The following is a 19,658-nucleotide window of genomic DNA, read 5'->3' on the forward strand; positions in this document are numbered from 1 at the left end:
AACAACATACTCAGCAGCGAAAAACTGGAAGCTTTTCCTCTAAGAGCAGGAACAAGACAAAGATGCCTTCTCTTGCCACTCATGTTTAATATTGTTTTAGTAGTCCTTGCCACAGCAATCAGCAAGAAAAAAAAAGTAAAAAGTATCCAAATTGGAAGTTAAATGTAAACCTGTCACTCTGTGCAGACGAGATGACACTATTATGTATATATATATACATATATATATATACACACACATATATATACATATATATATGTATACACACATATCATGTTGTCTGAGCATATACATATATATCCCCAAAGATTACATTAAAAAACTATTAGAATAAATGAATTCAGTAAATATACAGAAATCTGTTGCATGTCTATGTACTAAAAATGAAATATCAGAACAAGAAATCAAGAAATCAATCCCATTTACAATTGCATCAAAAAGAATTTTTAAAAAACCTAGGAATAAATTTAACCAAGGAGTGAAAGACCTATACTTGGAAAACTGTAAGATGCTGATGAAACAAACTGAAGACAACACAAGTAAAAGGAAATACATTCCATGTTTATAGAATGGGAGAATTAATCAGGTTAAAATGTCCATACTATCCAAAGCAATTTCTATTAAATACCAATGGCATTTCTCACAGAATAATCCTAAAATCTGTAGAGAACCACAAAAGACCCCAAATATTCTTCTTCAGAATGAAGAACAAAGCTGGTGGTATCATACTCTACAGTTGAAAACTATATTACAAAGCTGTAGTAATCAAAAGCAATATGGTGTTGGCACAAAATAGACACATAGATCAAAGGCACAGAATAGAGATCCCAGAAATAAACTCATGCACTTATGGTCAATTAATCTGTGACAAAGGAGGCAAGAATACACAGTGGGGAAAAACCAGTCACTTCAATAAGTAGTGCTGAGAAAAGTAGGCAGCTACATGTAAAAGAGTGAAATCAGACCATTTTCTCATACCATATATAAAAATCAACCCAAAATAGATTAAGACCCAAAACCATAAAACTCTTAGAAGAAAACAGGTGGTATATTCTTTAGCATTGGTTTTAGCAGTGTTTTTTTAATATGTGTCTCCTCAGGAAAAATGGAATAAAGGCAAAAATAAACAAATAGGACCACATTGTGGGGGGGGGGAAGCTTTTGCATGGCAAAGGAAACCATCAACAAAAGACAACCTACTAAATGAGAGAAGATATTTGCAAATGTTATGTCTGAAATGTATCAAAACCACAATGAGACTGTACTTCACACCTGTCAGAATGGCTACTATCAGAAAGACAACAAATAACAATTGTTGGTGAGGATGTAGAGAAAAGTGAACCATCATGCAGTATTGGTGGGAATGTAAACTGATGAAGCTATTATGGAAAACAGTATGGAGGTTTCTCAAAAAATTAGAGATAGAACTACCACACAAGCCAGCAATCCAGCAATTCCACTCCTGGGTATTTATCCAAAGATATGGAATCAATCTAAGTGTCCACTGAGAGATGAAGGGATAAAGAAGATGTGACACACATACAGACACACACAGGAATACTACTCAGCCATGAAAAAGAATGAATATTGTCATTTGCAACATTTTGAATGAACCTGGAGAATATTATGCTTTGTGAAATAAGACAGACAGAGAAAGACAAATCCTTTATGTTTTCACTTATATATGGAATCTACAAAACAACTGAACAATATAATGAAATAAAAACAAACTCACAGACACAGAGAACAAACTGGGGGTTGTCAGAAGGAGATAAGTGAAACAGATGAGGGATTAAAAGGTAAAATTCTCAGGGTTAAAATTAACAAGTCATAGGGATATACAATGTACAGCACAGGGTATTCAGTCAATATTATAATAATTTTGTATGGTATATAACCTAGGTAAGTATTTAATTACCATGTCAAAATAAGAGAAAATTAATTTTTGTGACTTCAGATAGGTTTTTAAATTACACTGGAAAAAGTCTACTAAATACACAAGGTTAACTGCTTTATATTTACTGTGAAATAAAATCTAAATATTTGAAAAATTGTAATAAATAAGTAATGATTAAAGAATTAAAATATACTTTTAAGGATGGTATTTCTCACTTCTAGAAGGGTCAAACTGATTAGGTATTTTTTGAAAGTATATCATCCACTGCTGAAGTTTTGAGGGGGCCACACCCACTGCATACAGGAGTTCTGGGACCAGAGACTGAACTTACACCATAGCAACAACCTGGGCCACAGCAGTGACAACGCCAGATCCTTAAACCACCGAGGAACTCTTTGTTGCTGAAAGTTTTTTTTTTTTTTTTTAATTTCCCCAATACTGAAATTTTTAATTACCTTTTAAACATTTTGAACACATGAACTGATTTTACATTCTGTACCTGAGAAATCCATCTCTAAAGTTCTTGGAGGTCTAATTGCGCTACTTATTATCTGTACTGCCTATTGCTCACGGTGGCTTATTTCCTTCTATTTTTTTAAGAAATTATGAGTGATGTTTGGTAGGGTTTTGAGGGAATCCTAAGTTTATGTTTCTGCCCTCCAGAAAGGATTTGCACATACTTCTTCTACGAGCTCTTGGGCATTCCATATCTAGGACCGCTTTACATCAATTTACCAACTTTGGGTTTCCTATACCTGACAAAAAGGATCAATAGAAACCACATACTTGGGCTGCCATTCACATGGTATACCACCAGGCACCTTAATAGCAACTGCCTGTTCTGATAGTTTAGGTCTGTGTCATGTATCAGTCATCAAATGTTCTGTGTACCATCCTTGCCCTATTTGAACAAATGCAGGTTCTGCGTTTAAAAGCCTTGTAGGTCATCTTTTTTCTCTTTCTAATCAGAACCCAGGCTGGAGGTAATAACTATTACTGTCTCACTTTATTAATGGGCATATTTAATTTTTTAAAAACAATCAAACCCACTCTTTAACTCAGGATGAACATGCTAAAAGTTTTGGATTTATGTGTATGGTCTCAGCTTCAATTTCCCAACTTATAAAAATTTAAGGCATTATCTCCATTCCACATGCAGCTGTTACCCCCAAAAACCTCTTGGTTAGATCAGCTGCCCTTCACTTTCCCACTCCACCTAGGGAAGTGGTCAATATCCACTCTGATTTTCTCTCTCCTTACCCCCTAACCAGGGGTTTCCCTTACATCTTACAAGCTCATCTATTTAAAAAGGCTACTATTGTATCCAGGAGTTTTCCATCACAGAGTTTTGAGGATCTCTAGCCCATCATATGGCTGGATATACACAGTATTCTGCAGGCAGTTCCAGTGGGGTATAACACATGTTCCAGCAGAGCTATATACACGGTGCTATTATAGCTCAGAGGAAAGACATGACTACCTTAGCACAAAGGGCTCAAAGATGCTCCACTGAGGAAATGGTGCTTAGGCTGAGCATTAGAGTTGAAATCCCAGGTATAAGGGTACTTCATTTTTGCCAGAGGAGGATGAGGGTATGGTGGGCTCAGTCATTTCTATCCCATTACATGTGCTAAAATGCAAAAACAAACAAACAAAAACCAATGCATCCTCTCTACTCCATCTGTACCTTCCTTTGTTGGGTGCACTGGGTTGTGCAGTGGTGTGCTATGACCATGGGCCAGGTGGCTGATCTGGAGAGCTTCTAGCAGGTAATAGTGCAAGACATGAGAGATGCAGCAGGTCTTGTTCAGGACCCTCTGTGGGGAGACCCACCCCCCACTTATAACCAATGTCATCTTTGGGTCTCTCTACTAGGAGAGGAGGAAGCAAACTCTCATAAGGAGCTCTATCTTGATCCATCTCTGGTCAGGGTCCCTGGCTTCCCACAGCGCCTGGTCTCTTGTGTGGCCACTACTGCACAGCCTGCCTTTGGGAGGTTGGCATTCCAAAGCAGTCCTCAGTGCCTTTGGAAAGAACTTGGGAAAAAGTGCTCTTGGGGACACAGGGGCTTCCCTGCCACTGAGGGTCTGCTGTTCTGAGCATTTCACTGAACAGAACCCCAGCATGTCAGGAAGGCCACCTCGGCTGAAAGATGAGGCAATTCTGTATAATGCATGGTAGTGTATAAAGATAAAAAAAAATGTTTCATTTGTTTTTAGAAAGCAAAAAGCCAATAAGTTGCTTTGGTTGAAAAGGAGAGCATCATTAAAGTCATATCTCTCAACAGGCAGATATGGCATCAATTCATGCTAAATTCTAACCCGGCTAAGAGTCCCTCATTGCCTGACGTAACATACAGGTCCCCCCAAGGCGCTGAAAGTGAAATCAGCTTCTATGAGCATTACCCGTATCTAGTACTGAAATGTTCTTTTGAAAAACATCATTAAGTCTTTGACAGTACTCACTAGAGTAGTATGCCAACAGGGAATATTTTGTTTGTTTATTTTTTAAAGAAAAACAAAAACACCATGAAACTGAACTTAATTAAAGTTGTTGGTAATGATTTAATTCGATGTATATAGCACTGTGCATATTCATTCTGGCCAGGGACCCTTCTCTCTCCTAAAGGACTGCTTGGCAGAGCTCTCATGTGCTTTGCAATTTTTCCTAATCCTTAATTTCATCTCCCGATGAGGTGAGGGTGAGCATAACCGCGTCCAGGTAATTAATTGCTTTATCAAATGGTTTAATTGTGCATTCAAGAGAACCAGTAACAAGAAGGTTATTCTTCCTAACGTGTTTTTTAACAAAAACTCTAACTACATGGCATTCTACTCAGAGCATCTGAGGAGAAGAAATGAAAACCTATTCGGCAAATCTTGGTTAAACACATGTTTGCATATACAACATAGAAATAAGTGGTAAAATAATTAGTTGAATTGCTTCCTTCAGCTGTAACTTCGTAACTAATCTGCATGTTAAAGTAGACCGTGCAAAGTCTGTGGATGCATTTTCACCATGGACGGTGTTTGAACATCTGTGCTATTCTGAAAATGTCACAGTAACCATTTTGCCTAAAAGTTTATCCTCGGGAGCCAAAGAGACTGTGTTAGCTTGGCACGCTCCAAAAAGAAATAAATGTTTAATAGAACCAAGGACAGATGTGCCTCATGATTAGAAGGAAGTATTACAACATTAGGCCAAATGGTTTAAAAGATTTCTGAATTAAAATGATGCTAAATCTACTTTATTTCAGATGAACTCTCTCTCTAACTAGATAAGTTACACGATGGGTATAGGCCTGTCTTATATTCCCCCTTTTGCCTATCCTTCCTAGGAATACTTTATTTATGTCTTCATATGTCCTTACAGGCTCAAGCGAGTGTCATTTAACTTAAGGCTTTTTTGGTTGGCCACGCCCAAGGCATGCGGAAGTTCCCAGGCCCAGGGACTGAACTTGCGTCACAGCAGTGACAACACCAAGTCAACTGCTAGGTCGCCAGGGAACTCCCACTGAAGCCCTTAATGACACAAACATTTAATGATGCTTTAGAAGGTAATTATGTAGTCCACTACTTTAAAATTTTTATCCAGTCTAATAAATTTTTTTTTCCCTCTCTTCTTCTGGTAAAAAATACTACCCTTAATCATAGGAACAGGTGGGTAAAGAGGGGCACATGTGGTTGATTAAAGGATGGACACCTGATCCAAGAACAGCTGGTTGGAATCCTTCCCTGAGATTGAAACACAGACATTGGTGAATTTCTTTGCAGTTTCTAGGCTAGAAGCAAATGTAGCTAAGGCTGTCAACATCCATACTTCCTGCCAAGGAGAGGAAGCCTCTTGGCAGAATGACGCCAAGCAGAGACCGACAAAGATGAGAGAGAAGGAAGCAGAGCGTTGTCAACACTGAATGTCCCCCGCTTTCTCTGAGGTCTGCCTACCCCAGTATACAGTCTAGCCTCGTGTGCCAGGAAATCTTCATTTTTTTTGATGAAGCTAAGTTTGAGTTATGTTTCTGTCACTTGAAATCAAAAGCATCCTGAGGCTACAGCTGGTATTTTATATTACTTTTCAGATGGCATTTCACTTGGAGAAGCGAAGACTTGTCACTCGAGAATCAGACAGCCCAGGGTTCAAATATCTACTCTGCTACTAAGAGCTGTGTGGACCCTGGACAAAGTTTTCCAGCTTCAGTTTTCTCACCTTTGAGACTACGAATAGTCCCAACCTTCTGGGCTTACGGTGAAGATTAGATGGAATAACAGAGGAAATAAAATAATACTACGGCATTTAGCATAACATCATCGTATTTAACACATCAACAATTAGGGACTGTTGGTGTGTTGTTATTGTCATTGGCACTATTATTTAAAATATTACTATGGTGGAGGCTGCTCGAGTCCTCCAATATCCACTCTGCCCTTCCAGTTAGCAACATAACTCTCAAATTCCAGCTGGATACAGAGCTGCCCAGAATACAACCCCTATTTCCCAGCCTCCCTTTCAGCATGGGGTAGCCTTGTGATTAAGTTGCAGCTAGCAGGACCCTGAGCAGAAGGGACCCTAGTGACTTCCGGGGTGTGTCTCCTCCCTTTCCTCCTTCCTACTGGCTGCGGTAGAGCCTCCCCACGGGACCCAGATACAGAAGTCAACAATTCCGGTTGCTGAGGATGACAGAACAAGGGAAACATCGCTGGTGGCTGTCGGTCTGGAAGGTAGCCTGTTGGCCCCGGGGCTGCTTATCTTCAGGACATTTCCATGAGAGAGAAATGAAACTTGATCCCGCTTAAGCCTCTGCTCTGTTTGGATTTCTGCTATAGCAGTCTGAACTTATATCCTAACGAATACCCAATAAATATATTTTAATTATTCTTTATACTTATTACTTCCAAAAGCCCCATGAAAGAGAAAAAGGGGTTGCTCACCAAAGGCTGGTGAGCACTCTCTTTAAACGGATTGTTAGGGCTTTTCATACTATGACTACTAGCTTCTCATTATCCGATGACTGGAGAAAGACGATGAAACGGAATGCAGCCTGATGGGAAAGGCAAAGTTAGGGCAGCTGCCAAGGGACATTTGTCCCCACACCTCAAACTCTTTGATGTACAAAATTGTTTAGAGTTGGTTACATGCCACTGAGTCTGTCTCCAAAGTCAGAACACCTCCTCTGTTAGCTTTTTCTAAGCAATAGAAAATCGAAATAGTGCGATCTCTCACCCGACGCCCTCCTCAGACTGTCGGTGTCCGTGTGGTCTACACACACACACCTCAACCCTCTTCGCACGCAGGGGTGGATGTGGGGTATTTACTGCTTCTCATCCCTCCACAGGGCTGCCCAGATGGCTGCTCCTCTTGTTCTTGGTGCCATTACCATGGCCACTGTGCCCATTTCCTGATGCATAAAATGTGCAAAGAGAGGCCTTCCATCTTCAGTGTCCAGTCCTCTTTGCTTCTGCTTAGAAGCGAGGCTCTCCCCACTGAGACATCTGTAAGTCAAGACAACTCTCACCCAGCAGGTTCTACGGAGGCAGGGAGGTCTCGATCTACAAACACCCCTGACAGCCTCAACCTGGCCAAAAAGCAAAAATGAGGAGCCGCACATAAAAACTACCTGTGCCTATTGGAGATGCAGGGCCATGAAAGTCTGGGAGACACCGACAAGACGTGCAGAGCTTGAAACTAGATTTTTTTCTTTCTTTCTTTTTTATGAGGTCAGTGCCTACAGCTTATGGAAGTTCCCAGACTGGGGGTCAAATTGGAGCTACAGCTGCCAGCCTACACCACAGCCATAGAAACGTAGGACTTACGCCGCAGCTTGTGGCAACACTGGATCCTTAACCCACTGAGGGAGCCCAGGGATCCAACCCACATCCTCATCAATACTAGTCAGGTTCTTAACCTGCTCAGCCACACTGCAAACTCCCCCCCTTTTTTTTGTGGTGGGGGAGGCCACATCTGAGGTATGCAGAAGCCACAGCACTGACAATGCCAAATTCTTATCTGCTAGGCCTCCAGGGAACTCGGAAGCTATCTTTAAAAGTTTTAACAAATCCATGCCCCGGATGGGCGCTAACCCTCCAAACAGCCTGTTGGTAGGAAATGTCGGCCAAGAGAGACTCCATTTGCCAAGAACTTCAAACATGACCTTTACATGGTAGCAATTGCTGGAAACTATTAAGACGACTCTGAAAATAAGATAATCTGCAGCAACAATATGTTGAAAGAAATGCCAGCCCTGTAAGGCAAGCCCTCTCTCCCCCTCCCTCATGTGTGCACACTCAGAATAGAGAATCATCTTCCTCACAGCGCGTCTTAACTCTGCATCTCTCTTCTGCATCTAGACAGAAATGAGCCATTTGCTAATTGTTTCACAGCAGTTAAGGAAGTAAACGTTGTTGGGGGGAGGGTGAGAGCAGACTGGTGTCTGCCTGCTGGTTTTCTCATTCCCAACGGCCAGGCTGACGCAGAGAGCAGAGTCTCGCTGCACGCCTAGAGCCCTCCCCTCAGAGGTCAGGCCATGCATGCACCTGTGACTTCTGGCCGGACAGGTGCAGTCCCAGCCCTGACCTCTGCTCAGGTGGGTGCAGGTGGAGAGACGTCAAGGAAATCCTATTAAAAGAGGTCCCACAGGGCCAGAACCTTGAGCAGTGGGACCTCCATTCTGCACCCTTCTGAGCTTTCAGAACCCCAGCATCACACCAGATCTGCTCAGTTTTCCCACATAGCTCTCCCCTCCAGGAGGCAGAAAAGCTGAGACTGCGCACCGGAAGCCTAGGCTGGCTGGGTTCGATGAGCAGTGGGGATGCTCCCCTTCTCAAAGGCAAAATTAGAAGCTGGCAGTCAGAACCCCAGAGGCTTTCCTCTTTCGATACAGGGCTAACAGCAGAGAGAGGAAAGGCACTCCCAGACCTCAGGTCCCTCTGGTTTAGGCGGAGGCCAGAGAGCTGCTGCCAAGAGCCACTGCAGGTCCCATCGGGATCCAGAGGGTAAAGACGTCCTTCTGCTGAGCTCCATGCCGAAAGGACTTTCTGTATTTGAAACGGAAACAATCACCAAGGCCAGCTAGGACTTTGCAAACGCCTCTTCCCACTGTTTTCTATCCATCTCTGCAATCACTGCGCAAATCCAGGCCTCGCTCCCGCCAGCTGCCTCCTCTCAGTCACCCTGGCCTCCAGTCCTACCCCCGCCACTCCCAGCCTGCAGCCAGTGTAAGCTGAGGCAAAAATACAAGCCCTTTGTAAGAGCCCCAGTGCTCTTAGGGTCAAGTCCTTTCATTTGCCCTTCAAGGCCTTGGAAAGTGGCCCCTGATACCTTCCTCGTCTCATTTCTGATAACCGCCTGTCCCAAATCCACATGCACCCCGGCCGCAGTGACACTGTCACCCGCTCCTTCATGGAGCCACGTTTTCTTTCATCGCTTCAGCCCCCCTTCCCTTCCCTCTGAAGGAGCGAGATGCCCATACTGTCCACCCCCATTCTTACTCTGGGAGAGTCCTTCCAGCCTTAAGATCTCAACTGAACCACGGCTTCCTTTAAGAAGCCCGCTCCTACCTCCAAACTGGTAGAGGCGACCCCGTTCTGTGCCTCATGGCAACCCAAAGATCCCTTATCTGAACATCTATTTTAATGAAAAAAGATTGCATTTTAATTTGTCTACCTTCCTTGTGAGTTCCCTGAAAGCTGGGGCTTTCTTTGTCTTTTGCCTTTTGCCATATCCCCAGAACTTCGCACAATGTGTGACATGGAGCAAGAAAGAACTCACTAAACACTTCCTTAATGTCTACACTACTTCAGTTTTTCCAGCCAGGAGAATGTGCCATCGGGGCTGGTTAAACAAAGAGTCTCACTGGCTAGAAGCCAGGTTGAGGGGCTGGGTGTCCACCACACTCTCCATCCAGCTGCAGTGCTGGCCTCCACTTGTCTAATCCCAGAGGCGGTTTTCTGTTCCTTCTCTTTTGTGGGTGATGCTTTATAGAGTCTGAAGAAAGAGTCATTTATTGCCATGTAGCAGCCTACATCCCTCCATCTCAGACTCTGTGTTCTTGTGGATTTTATCTTTGACCCTGAGGGAGTCACAGAGCTCGGAGGGGTGTCCCCGGTGCCAGGCCAGAGCCCTGCTTCAGACAAAGACTCCTAAATGTATGCCCCCGGCTGCCCCCACCCGGGTCTAGGAGCCTCTGAACACTCAGGGCCCAGAAGCAGAAAGCAAGCCAGTTTGATGGAACCAGAAGACAAACCTCGGGCTTCAGGCTCAGAGCTGATAACCATGCTCCCCCCACCCGCTCCTGCCAGTTCCACATCCGCCTGTGCAAGGGCCACGCTTCACCTGGAGGAAGATGAGGATCTATTGCCAATTTCCTTGATGATGACAAGACTGGGCTGCAATACATTTTCGCCGAAACTAATTTTTGTCAAGTTGATTTACGACATCAAATCACTTCCAGTTATACAAGCATTCCAGGCTCACCTGTCCTTTGTTTCTTGACCTCCAATGACCCCAAAAAGGCTGTAACTCCAGGGGATGGGAAGTCATTTGTTCACTAAGAGTTAGCTCGTTCACTCTATTAACTGCCCATCCACCGGAGGTGCTGGGACAGCTTTGTCTCGGAGAGAAAAATGTGGTCCAGAATCTCAGTAAACCAGTGGCCATGTATTTAGGGGCAACAACTAAAGCCCTCCAGTAGGAAACTCGGTCAGTCTGAAATAACCGCCGGAAGGAAGCTTCACTGAACACCATCGGCGTTTACAACTGGCCTTGGCTTCAGAGTCTTGCACATGAGTCTCCCGATTCGCTTCTTACGAGAAAAGAGAACGCCACTTTTCTAAAAGGTGAGATAGAAACGTAGAGACTAATGCCAAACCCAACACCCACACCACTTTCCACTGCACTGCTGCCCCTCCCCCAGCCCCTCCCCTTTGGTTCCACTTCATTAAATGTGGGTGACAAGAGGCAGCCAGGCAGGAGACTGTGAGTGGCAAACTCCACCACTGCCCTGACGCTTTGGGCCTCAGTCTAGCCCATCTGGAAGATGGGGAAAAGCATACTTCAATTTCTCGTAAGAAGGCTTTAGGGTTCTTCTTTTGCTCCAAGAATAGACAGCTGAGCTGGTGTGGGAAACTCAGGACTGAGGCAGATGCAGGAACTCAAGGGCACTAAAGCAACAGCAGGCTGGCCTGGGGCCAGCTTTGGGGCTCTGTACCTGGAAGTCATTCCGCTTTTGAAGCATCACTGCAAAGGAGTCTTCTGAATCCTGATCCTGCCTCTTAAACAAGCTAGTTATTGCAACCTGAGAGCAGGCAACTTGCTCTAACACAAAAAGCCAACTTTCCTGCCCGAACCGCAGGGGGGACCTGACCTGCAAACATCTGCAGAGACATTCCCCGAGCAGCTGACAGCATTTCAAGGCGCGTCTGACAGGTTACGACGGCTCCTTGCAGCCCAGGGGTCACGGGGAGCTGGCATTTTAAGCTCCCTCTGTGAACACACGGGCAGGTTACTGTTGGAGTTTGATGTGCAATGTGCCACTTGCCCGAACAGCCCTGATCACTCACTGACATTTCAGGGCTCCTCGCCAACGGCAGACTCCAGGATCAGACAGTTCCCTCCAGAGCTGGAGGGAAGAAGTGAGCAACATAAACTGGCTCTTCACAGCAAGGAGTCACTGCCAGGGGCCTCGGGCTGGGGGTTCATGAGCTAAGCAACTTGGCCCAGGGGCGGGATGGCTTATTTCTCTCAACCACTAAGCTCTCTGCAACCCATTCACTCAAAGCCCGGAAAGGTGGCACAGAGAAGGGTCTCGCCCTTGCTTGGCAGCTGGAATCATAGGGGGCCCCTTTTACTGAGCACCCATTCTGTGTCCAGTGCCTGGAGAAGGTAGACAGCACGGTTCCTGCCTCTAGGATCACACAACTCGAAGGCATTTGTGGGCTAAAAGATACTTACAGTTCAAGTGCCCCACAAGCCTGGCGATGCTCAACCATCTGCACACCTTCTAGGCTTTAGCTGAATGTCTCCTATTGAACCCTCACCTCCTCCCTCCTGCCCTCACCTCCTGTGCCCTCCTCTCACTGTCAGAGCCCCTAGCAGGGCATCCTCTTCGTTCATCAGACTAAGAAGAACCAGCCTTAGAGCCCTGGCCCATGCTGTTTTCTCTATCTAGAATATTCTACCCCTCCCTCCAAAGTCACAGTTTAAAAGGCACCCCCTTAGACAGGTTTCTTCTTCTTTCACCGTCCCTTATAAAGCAAGCCGCTCTCTCAGCCTCACATGTGTTTCCTTCGCAGCCACTTCCAAAATAGGAAGTTACGTGTTCATTTCTTCGGTTATTTTTCTTTTCTTTTCTTTTCTTGCTTTTGTGGGCCATGCCTGTGGCATATGGAAGTTCCCAGGCTGGGGGTTGAATTGGAGCTGCAGCTGCCAGCCTACACCGCAGCCACAGCAATGCAGGATCCGAGCCATGTCTGCAACCTATGCCCCCAACTCACGGCAACACCAGATCTTTAACCCACTGAGCGATCCTCGTGGATCCTAGTCGGGTTCCTTAACCACTGAGCCATGAAGGGAACTCCTCGTCAGTTATTTCTGTCTCTCCTACCAGAGTGTAACCTCTGAGTGAGCAAAAACAGTGTCGCTCTGGGTGGCCCCTGCCCCTCCACGCTTGGCTCAGTGCCTGCGGCAATGGCAAGTGTCTGAGAGATGGTTGCTGGACAAACAAATGAAGGCTCTGTCCCCAGCGGGTGACAAAATAGAGACAGATGCTGGAGGGCTATGCTGGTGGCCATGAAGGGGCTGAGCTTAGCTGCAGCCACAAAAGGGCAGTTATCCGTGCACTGTAAGTGGGGGAGACACACAGACTTATTACAGAACTATCCCGACCTCTCCTGTCATGTGGAAATGGATCCGGGGGGCCAGGAAGGGTGGACTGGAGGTAAAGATACCTATCAGGAGGTGCCTGTAAAGACCAGTCCTCACTATTCCAAGTATATGGTCCGTGGACCAGCAGCGTGGACAAAACCTGGGAACGTGTTAGAAATGCAGAATCTCAGACCCCGCATCAGACCTGCTCTAGCAGAATCTGCATTTTAGCAGAATCTCCAGGAGAGTCTTCACACACCTAGAAGCTGGGCTTTAGGGAGAAGACAGTGATGCCCTGATCTGCCTTCCAGGGGTGGGGGACAGAAATGATTCATCAGTGTCACTATAAATGCGTGATTCCTGATGTCCTTGGGGTGTCAGTGGCAAGCGGCCAAAAAGGACCCCAAACTGCGGTTCCATCGGGGTCAGGAGAGCAGGGGAGGGGAAAGGTGGGCGCACTCAGCCAAGCTGGGCTGGGCTACTGAGCCAGATGTACTGGCTGTGACCCTGGGCAGAGAAGCTACACGTCACAGGGCAGGTCTGAAGCTGGGGAGGTAAGGATGACCAACCCTGACTATGAAGAAGCGCCACCTTTTTATCCTACTATATTGTGAGATTCCCCAGCACTCAGCCCAGAGCCTGATGCATGAGGAGGGCTTTGGGAACCCCTGTTGAAAGAACAAAGGCGCCATCGAGCAGTGATTATGACACTGAGATCATAAAGCAGATTCCATGGGTCTGGGAACAAGCTAGCCATCCCTTCTGGCTTTCTGTTTTGTTACGGATATTCCTTCTGGTTAGAAAAATGTGAAAGGCCAGAGAGGATAAACATGGACTTTCAGTGAATAAAAATATGGGACTTACAACACAGAATCAGTAGGAAGGCCTGGCACAGCCTTGCAATACCCGAATAAGCCTCTGAGGAGAGCAGGCAGGGAGGGGTCCCCCAGGCCTGTGCAATGTCCTGGGGGCAAAGGTCAGAATGGGGAGGGATCCCAGGGAACAGAAGCTGTCAGCCATGTGTGCCGTGGGGGAGGGACAGAGGCAGGATCCATGTAAAGGCCTAAGCCCAAAGGTACTGAGGCCACAAGTGACCAGGGAGTCACCGGCTGCACCTCTCATCAGCCCCAGACCTCATCCTGCAAATGCACCTTATACAGAAAACAAGCAGAGATAAAGGCAGTGCAGCTCTGGGAGAGGGCGCAGGAGAGTCAGAGACACACAGGCACAACTCTTCATGCCTAAGGGGCCGCTGATTGACGTTTGTTAAATAAGAGAACAAATAAGCAAACCCTTGTCAATTCTTTGGTTTCTTTTTCTTCCATTCATCATCCCAGTGAAATGTCCCCAACCCCAAACACAAACGGACACCCTGAGCCCAAGGAGCCCGCTGGGAGCGCCAAGAACAAATGATCACCCCCTCCTCCCCCCTGATGATGCTGCCTCCCTGCCTGTAATTCCTTTTATTAGAGTCCAGATGAAATGCTCCAGATGATGGCTCCACTAGGAATAAACAGGCTCCCTTAACCCTAATCCACTTTCCTACGAAACTGAAACCATTTGGTTTGTTAAAATGACCTGTCACCATGGTAACAACACATCCCCCCCCCCCCAACACCACCATCATTAGACTATAAGCGCTGACATCCTCAGAGAACCCAGACAAAGGATCAGCAGGCCCTCTAGGCCTGGGGGCCTGGAGTTGTGCTGGATGCATTCAAGATCCACAGTCAGTGCTGCTGACATCATTCACCAGGCTGGCCCTAAGGCAGGCATCCCGAGCCCCCCCACATCTTTGCTCTCTATCAGCTGAACTGAATGACACCTTTGGAGCAGCTTGCTACCTCACCTCCTCCAGGAAGCTTGCCTAGATTCACTTCAGGCTCACACCCACTCTCTGTATCACCCTTCCCCTTAGCCCTTGGCCATTCTAGTTACATAGGAGGTGACATTTTCATCTTATCTCTTTGGCCAAAGAATCTATTCATGTGGTAGCTTCTCAAGGGCAGGGCCCAGAGGCCACGGAGATTCACAGGCCCCCATTTGGGCCCAGAGAGCCTTGTCAGAACAAGCAGACACAGAGTAATTTCTGATGACAAAAGAGACAACAAAGAAGACTGACCTTGGATGTATAGGTGTGGCCATCAGAGCCGCAGACCATGGCGGACTGTATCGCGGGACAGGGCTTGCACTTGACCAAATTCGAAGGTCCAACCCAGTGTTTGTGGGCCACGTTCCCCTTCTTTTGCCTGAGGATGAAAAGAGAGGCATAAGGTAACGGAAGCTCCGATTCCTGGATTCCCGTGGGTCTTTCCTCCAGGTCACCTTGATAAAGGCCAATAAATGAGGGCTGGTCAGACTAGACAGTCAGGTGCACCTGAGGTCCCCTGGTCTGCCCCCCACCCCCATCTGCTGCAACTCAAGGACAGGCGGGAGACTCTGTTCCAAAAGCCTAGGTTCAAACCACCAGATGCAGGTTAAAAATGTCATAAAACATTATTCATTATTCACTGACATACAAAGACATTCACAAGACATTAGAAAGACAATGTGAGGGTAACTCCCCCAGTCTCCTGGCCCCCCAGAGAGCACCACAGAGCCTGAGGCTCCCCCTCTGGGGTTGATGGGCAGCCTCCGAGAGGGGGGGAGGGCTTCCAGGCAATTCTGGGAGCAGGTTAGATAGAAACGCATCTCCAAACACAACCAAATGACTTTATCACAGTTGTGGAAAACCATCTCTGGATAGGTTTTAAAGCAATTTCAGTCCAGTTTTCAATTTGCCATTTGATAACAGCTTGGAGGTGATGTCACTTTCCACTGCTAAAATCATCAGAATTCTACTCCTCCATTCCAGTTCCAGTTTCCTCCATCCTAACCTTTGTCATAATGACAAATGGTGCTATTAGGATGGTTTAGGTCCACAGAAGGAACCCCGGCCCCATGTCATAAACCAGCGAAATAAAGGCCTGCAGTGGCTGCCGCCCTTTCTTTGTTGACGCTGCGGAAGCAGCAAACCACTGGGAGCGGGAGTGACTCTCACGGCTCTGGGGCACCTCTTGGGTGGGGGACAAGTGAGTGGGAATGGCCTGCCCATCAGGCGAGTATTACGCCCTTGAAGTGCTTGGCTCTGGCAGTCCCGTGCAGTCCTTAACATTCAGCCTCTGGAGGCAGAAAACCCAAGTTCAAACCTCAGCTCTGCCACCTACGAGGTGATCTCAGCAGGATATTTCACCTCTAAGCCTCAAGTTTCTTTACCTGTAAAACGGGCTGGGAGGGAGGTAGAATCTCCTTCTTGTGGATGGTCCAAGGAATAACAGGAGGGGATGTATGTAAATGACAATATAACGCCTGGAAAATGGGATGTGATGAAAATGGTAGGTGCTGTTACCATTCCTTTTTCCCCCAACAGATGGGGGTACAGGGGATGAAATCCCCTGCTGCCATCCAAATGTGGCCGAACTCTAATTCCCTAGGTTTGAAAGGGCACTGAACTCCCCAGAACTCACGGGCCACAAGGAGGCAATGTTTTCTGCCAGGTGTGGAATCGATCTCCAGCTCCTTGGGAATTCGGGGTTGGCATCTGACATAAGCCGCCCTCTTCCAAATGAAAGAAACTCAGCAAAGAACAGCACCCCTCAATTTGTTTCTTTTTTTTTTTCCCTTCCTTTTTGAGCTGTCCCGCAGCACATGGAATTCCTGGTCCAGGGATCAGATACAAGCTGCAGGTGCAACTACCCTACAGCTGCTGCAACACCAAATCCTTTAACCCACTGCACTGGGCCGGGGATCACACCTGCGTCCTGGAGCTGCAGGGATGCCACTGATCCCACTGCACCACAGCAGGCACTCTGCCAACCTGGTTCTTATCCTACCTCAAAACTGCCTCAGCAATTTGCAGGAGCCAGTAAGAGTAAGGTATGCTTGGGGAGCTACCTTTGATGCTGACACCAGGAGGACAACCAGGTACCCAGGACAATACCTGGAACCATGGGGGACCCCAGGCTGGACGAGTGGAAGGGCTGAGCCTGTCTGACCAGTGAGGCGGGAAGGGGAGTCCTTGGAGGGCACTCTGGGCTCACCTGGTCCAGGTGACTCATTTTACTAGGGAGGGAGGGCAACTAAAGCCAAGCTGGGGAAGAGTCTTGGCCAAAGTGATGAGGACGGCTGGGGGCTAGGCCCGTGGGGACATCCACACAGTGGCTGAGTGTCCAGGGATGACCCTCTGTCCTTCAACCCACTCCTGTCCTACCTAGGTCACCAGCCCGCACAGCGTCTGCGGCACCTCCACATTGGTGCCTGGGGCTCCTCTCTCTGACCCCGCAGCTACTCACCTTGTCCCTGCCTCTCCATCTAGAATATCTCATGGACCTGAGGTCTCCTGTAAGCCTTAATCAAACACATCAATTCTTTCAAGGTTTGTTCTGAATGGTAGGGAGGGGACTCCACGCAGCGGACAAACAGGCTGTTGGCACAGGGTTCATCTTAGAGTACATGATTCCTTCAGAAGAACACCCTGCATTTATCATCATTCACACAGCAGATGGCCTGACACCAATAATGAATCAGCAAATACAGGCAGCGGTTCCGGCGTCTGGCAGCCCCTCTCTTGGGTCAGTCCCCAGTATGCATGCCCACAGCTGAAGCAATTTTTATTCTGCGTTCCCAGAAAGGGGCCATAAAGTCTAAACAGCGGGCGGCTCTGCTGGTGCAGCCATAGCCGAGACCAAGGATGCCCCGGAGGAAGGCAGCCCAAAGCAGCTGAGCCAGAGGCAGATGAGGGAGATGTGAACACCGAGGCATCGGCTTTGAGGAAACGATGGAACTGCCCATTAATCCCCAGTTAAGGACAGGTCAACCCTGTCTCTGGACCTGAACTGCACCATTCAATCAAGTGCATGAAGGGGAGGCACAAGAGGTGAGGCTGGCCAATGCTTCCAGTGGGTCTGGTGCATCACAGATGCTCAGCTTATCCTTTCTGGGTGAGTGGGTGGATCCCTGTGCTGGCCACCACAGCAGCTATGCAGCCATGAATCACAAAATCACAGACTATCAGAGCCAGAAAATACCTTAAGAGGAATCTAGTTGAAGAACTTTATTTTATAGACGAGGAACTAGAGACACATAGGGGAAGTTGAGTGCCCAGCGTCACAAAGAAATATGGCAACGTTATCTCATCTGTACTTGTTAGATCGGAGCAATCCTGGAAATGACTGCACTGCTCTGGGACTGTCTGCACATCCTCTACACCGGCGTCTCAATTTTCACTATCAGGGCTCAGTTTTAGAAATACCACCCCCCCAGACTTTCTGTCCCTGACTCTACACCTGCCCAATGCCCAGTAGTCATGGATTCTGCCCAGGAGGGACCACGTGTGACCTCTCCCGGATGCCCTTGGGGACCAGAGGTATAAAGGCCAAGCCATTCTGAATTTCCCCAGTTCTAACGAGACAGGCATTAGCTGTTAAACTCAGGCAAACCCAGGTGTTCCTAGGACCCTAGTGGAGATGACATCCACACCTGTAGTCTCCCCTCAGAGGACAAATTATGCAAAGTCATGTACAAGAGGATGGGAGCCCCAGGAAGCATACGTTCCCCGGTTACTGTGTGTGCATTTCAATCCCCACAATTCAGTGCAAACCGTAAAAAATCAGCAACCCAGTGGAGGCAAGGGACTGAGCTTTCTGACTCTAAGATATTTCACTTCTTGAGTCAATGAAGAGTGAAATCCGATGAAGGTGTCTTGATGGGAACGCTATTCCCAGTGTCACAGACATTCATCAACTGGGGCGACACAAGCAATTTAGTCTGGGAGGCAGGTCCTGCCAGCCTTTCTTTTGGTCACAGAGCCCTCCCTCTACCCCAGCCTGGCTGGTGCTGGGGGCAGCCACACCTCCTACCCGCCTCACAGAAAATCCCAACCCCCGAGATGGGAAGGAGGCGGGCAATCAGCAGATCACCAGCTCCGCCTACTCTCTTTTGCTCAGTTCTCCATCTTTTTTTGTTTATATACCAAAATTCCCAGCATGTATGTTTTTGAAGCAAGATGACGATTCTTCAGTACAAATCTGGTGGTGTGACTCCCATGCTTAAAACCTCCATCTTCTCCCCACCTCCCAGGCCATCGTCTCAACTCCTAGTTTTGCTGTTAAACTGACTAAGCCTACCTCCACCCGGCAATGTCTGTCTGCTCCCCTCTCCAACCTCCCCACCCCACACAAACCCATGCACACATATGCCTATGCAAGTACATATATACCACACATGCATACACACACATGCGCACACCTATGCATGCATATAAACACCCCATGCACACACCCATGCATGCATGCACACACATGCATGCATATAAATACCCCTTGCACATACCCATGCATGCACACACACACACACACACACTGACCGTCAACACCAAATATTTTTGCTCCAGCCACCCTCTGCTACCTCCGCGAGCCCATGAAGGGGTTGTGTGCCTCTGTGTGATCATGTGGGTTTTTCCCAGATCTGAAACACCTTTATTCCCACTCACATTTCCCCCCTCCACCCCCTACTCCTCTCTGCCTCATGAGGCTTTCTCTAAGGCCCAGCTCAAAAATCCCCTCCCCCAAGCAGTCCCCTGGGGCCCTTCCGCAGGCAGGTAGGCTGCACACCCAGCCCATTATGGTCACGGGATCACCTCTGGTCATGCCCCCTGGTTAGTCTCCAAGCAACCATGTTTGTTCCACTGGACCAAATGTTAAGATGCCACCAAGTGATTCAGGTAGGACATGGGGTACACCAAGCTAAAAGCCTTGGGGCCCATGTTGGACACCTCCCTTCCCTGCCCTCATCCCCTCTCCATATCACACAGTCTTAATGGTTCTATCCCAGGCCAGCACCTCACACCTGCCGTGCAAACTCAAGC

The 19,658-nt window shown here is 47.3% G+C and overlaps 1 protein-coding gene across 2 annotated transcripts in view; it reads right to left on the bottom strand.

Annotated features, from left to right (window-relative positions):
• Window positions 1–19,658, bottom strand: part of SPOCK1 (SPARC/osteonectin, cwcv and kazal like domains proteoglycan 1) — a 505,425-nt gene that overhangs the window by 122,734 nt on the left and 363,033 nt on the right. For both annotated transcript variants that reach the window (XM_003354287.4, XM_005661679.2), the window contains one exon: window positions 14,877–15,003. In XM_003354287.4, coding sequence (XP_003354335.2) covers window positions 14,877–15,003 — 127 coding nt within the window. The remainder of the gene's footprint in view (window positions 1–14,876; window positions 15,004–19,658) is intronic.

This window comes from Sus scrofa, chromosome 2 (genome assembly GCF_000003025.6).
Source record: "Sus scrofa isolate TJ Tabasco breed Duroc chromosome 2, Sscrofa11.1, whole genome shotgun sequence".
Taxonomy (NCBI): domain Eukaryota; kingdom Metazoa; phylum Chordata; class Mammalia; order Artiodactyla; family Suidae; genus Sus; species Sus scrofa.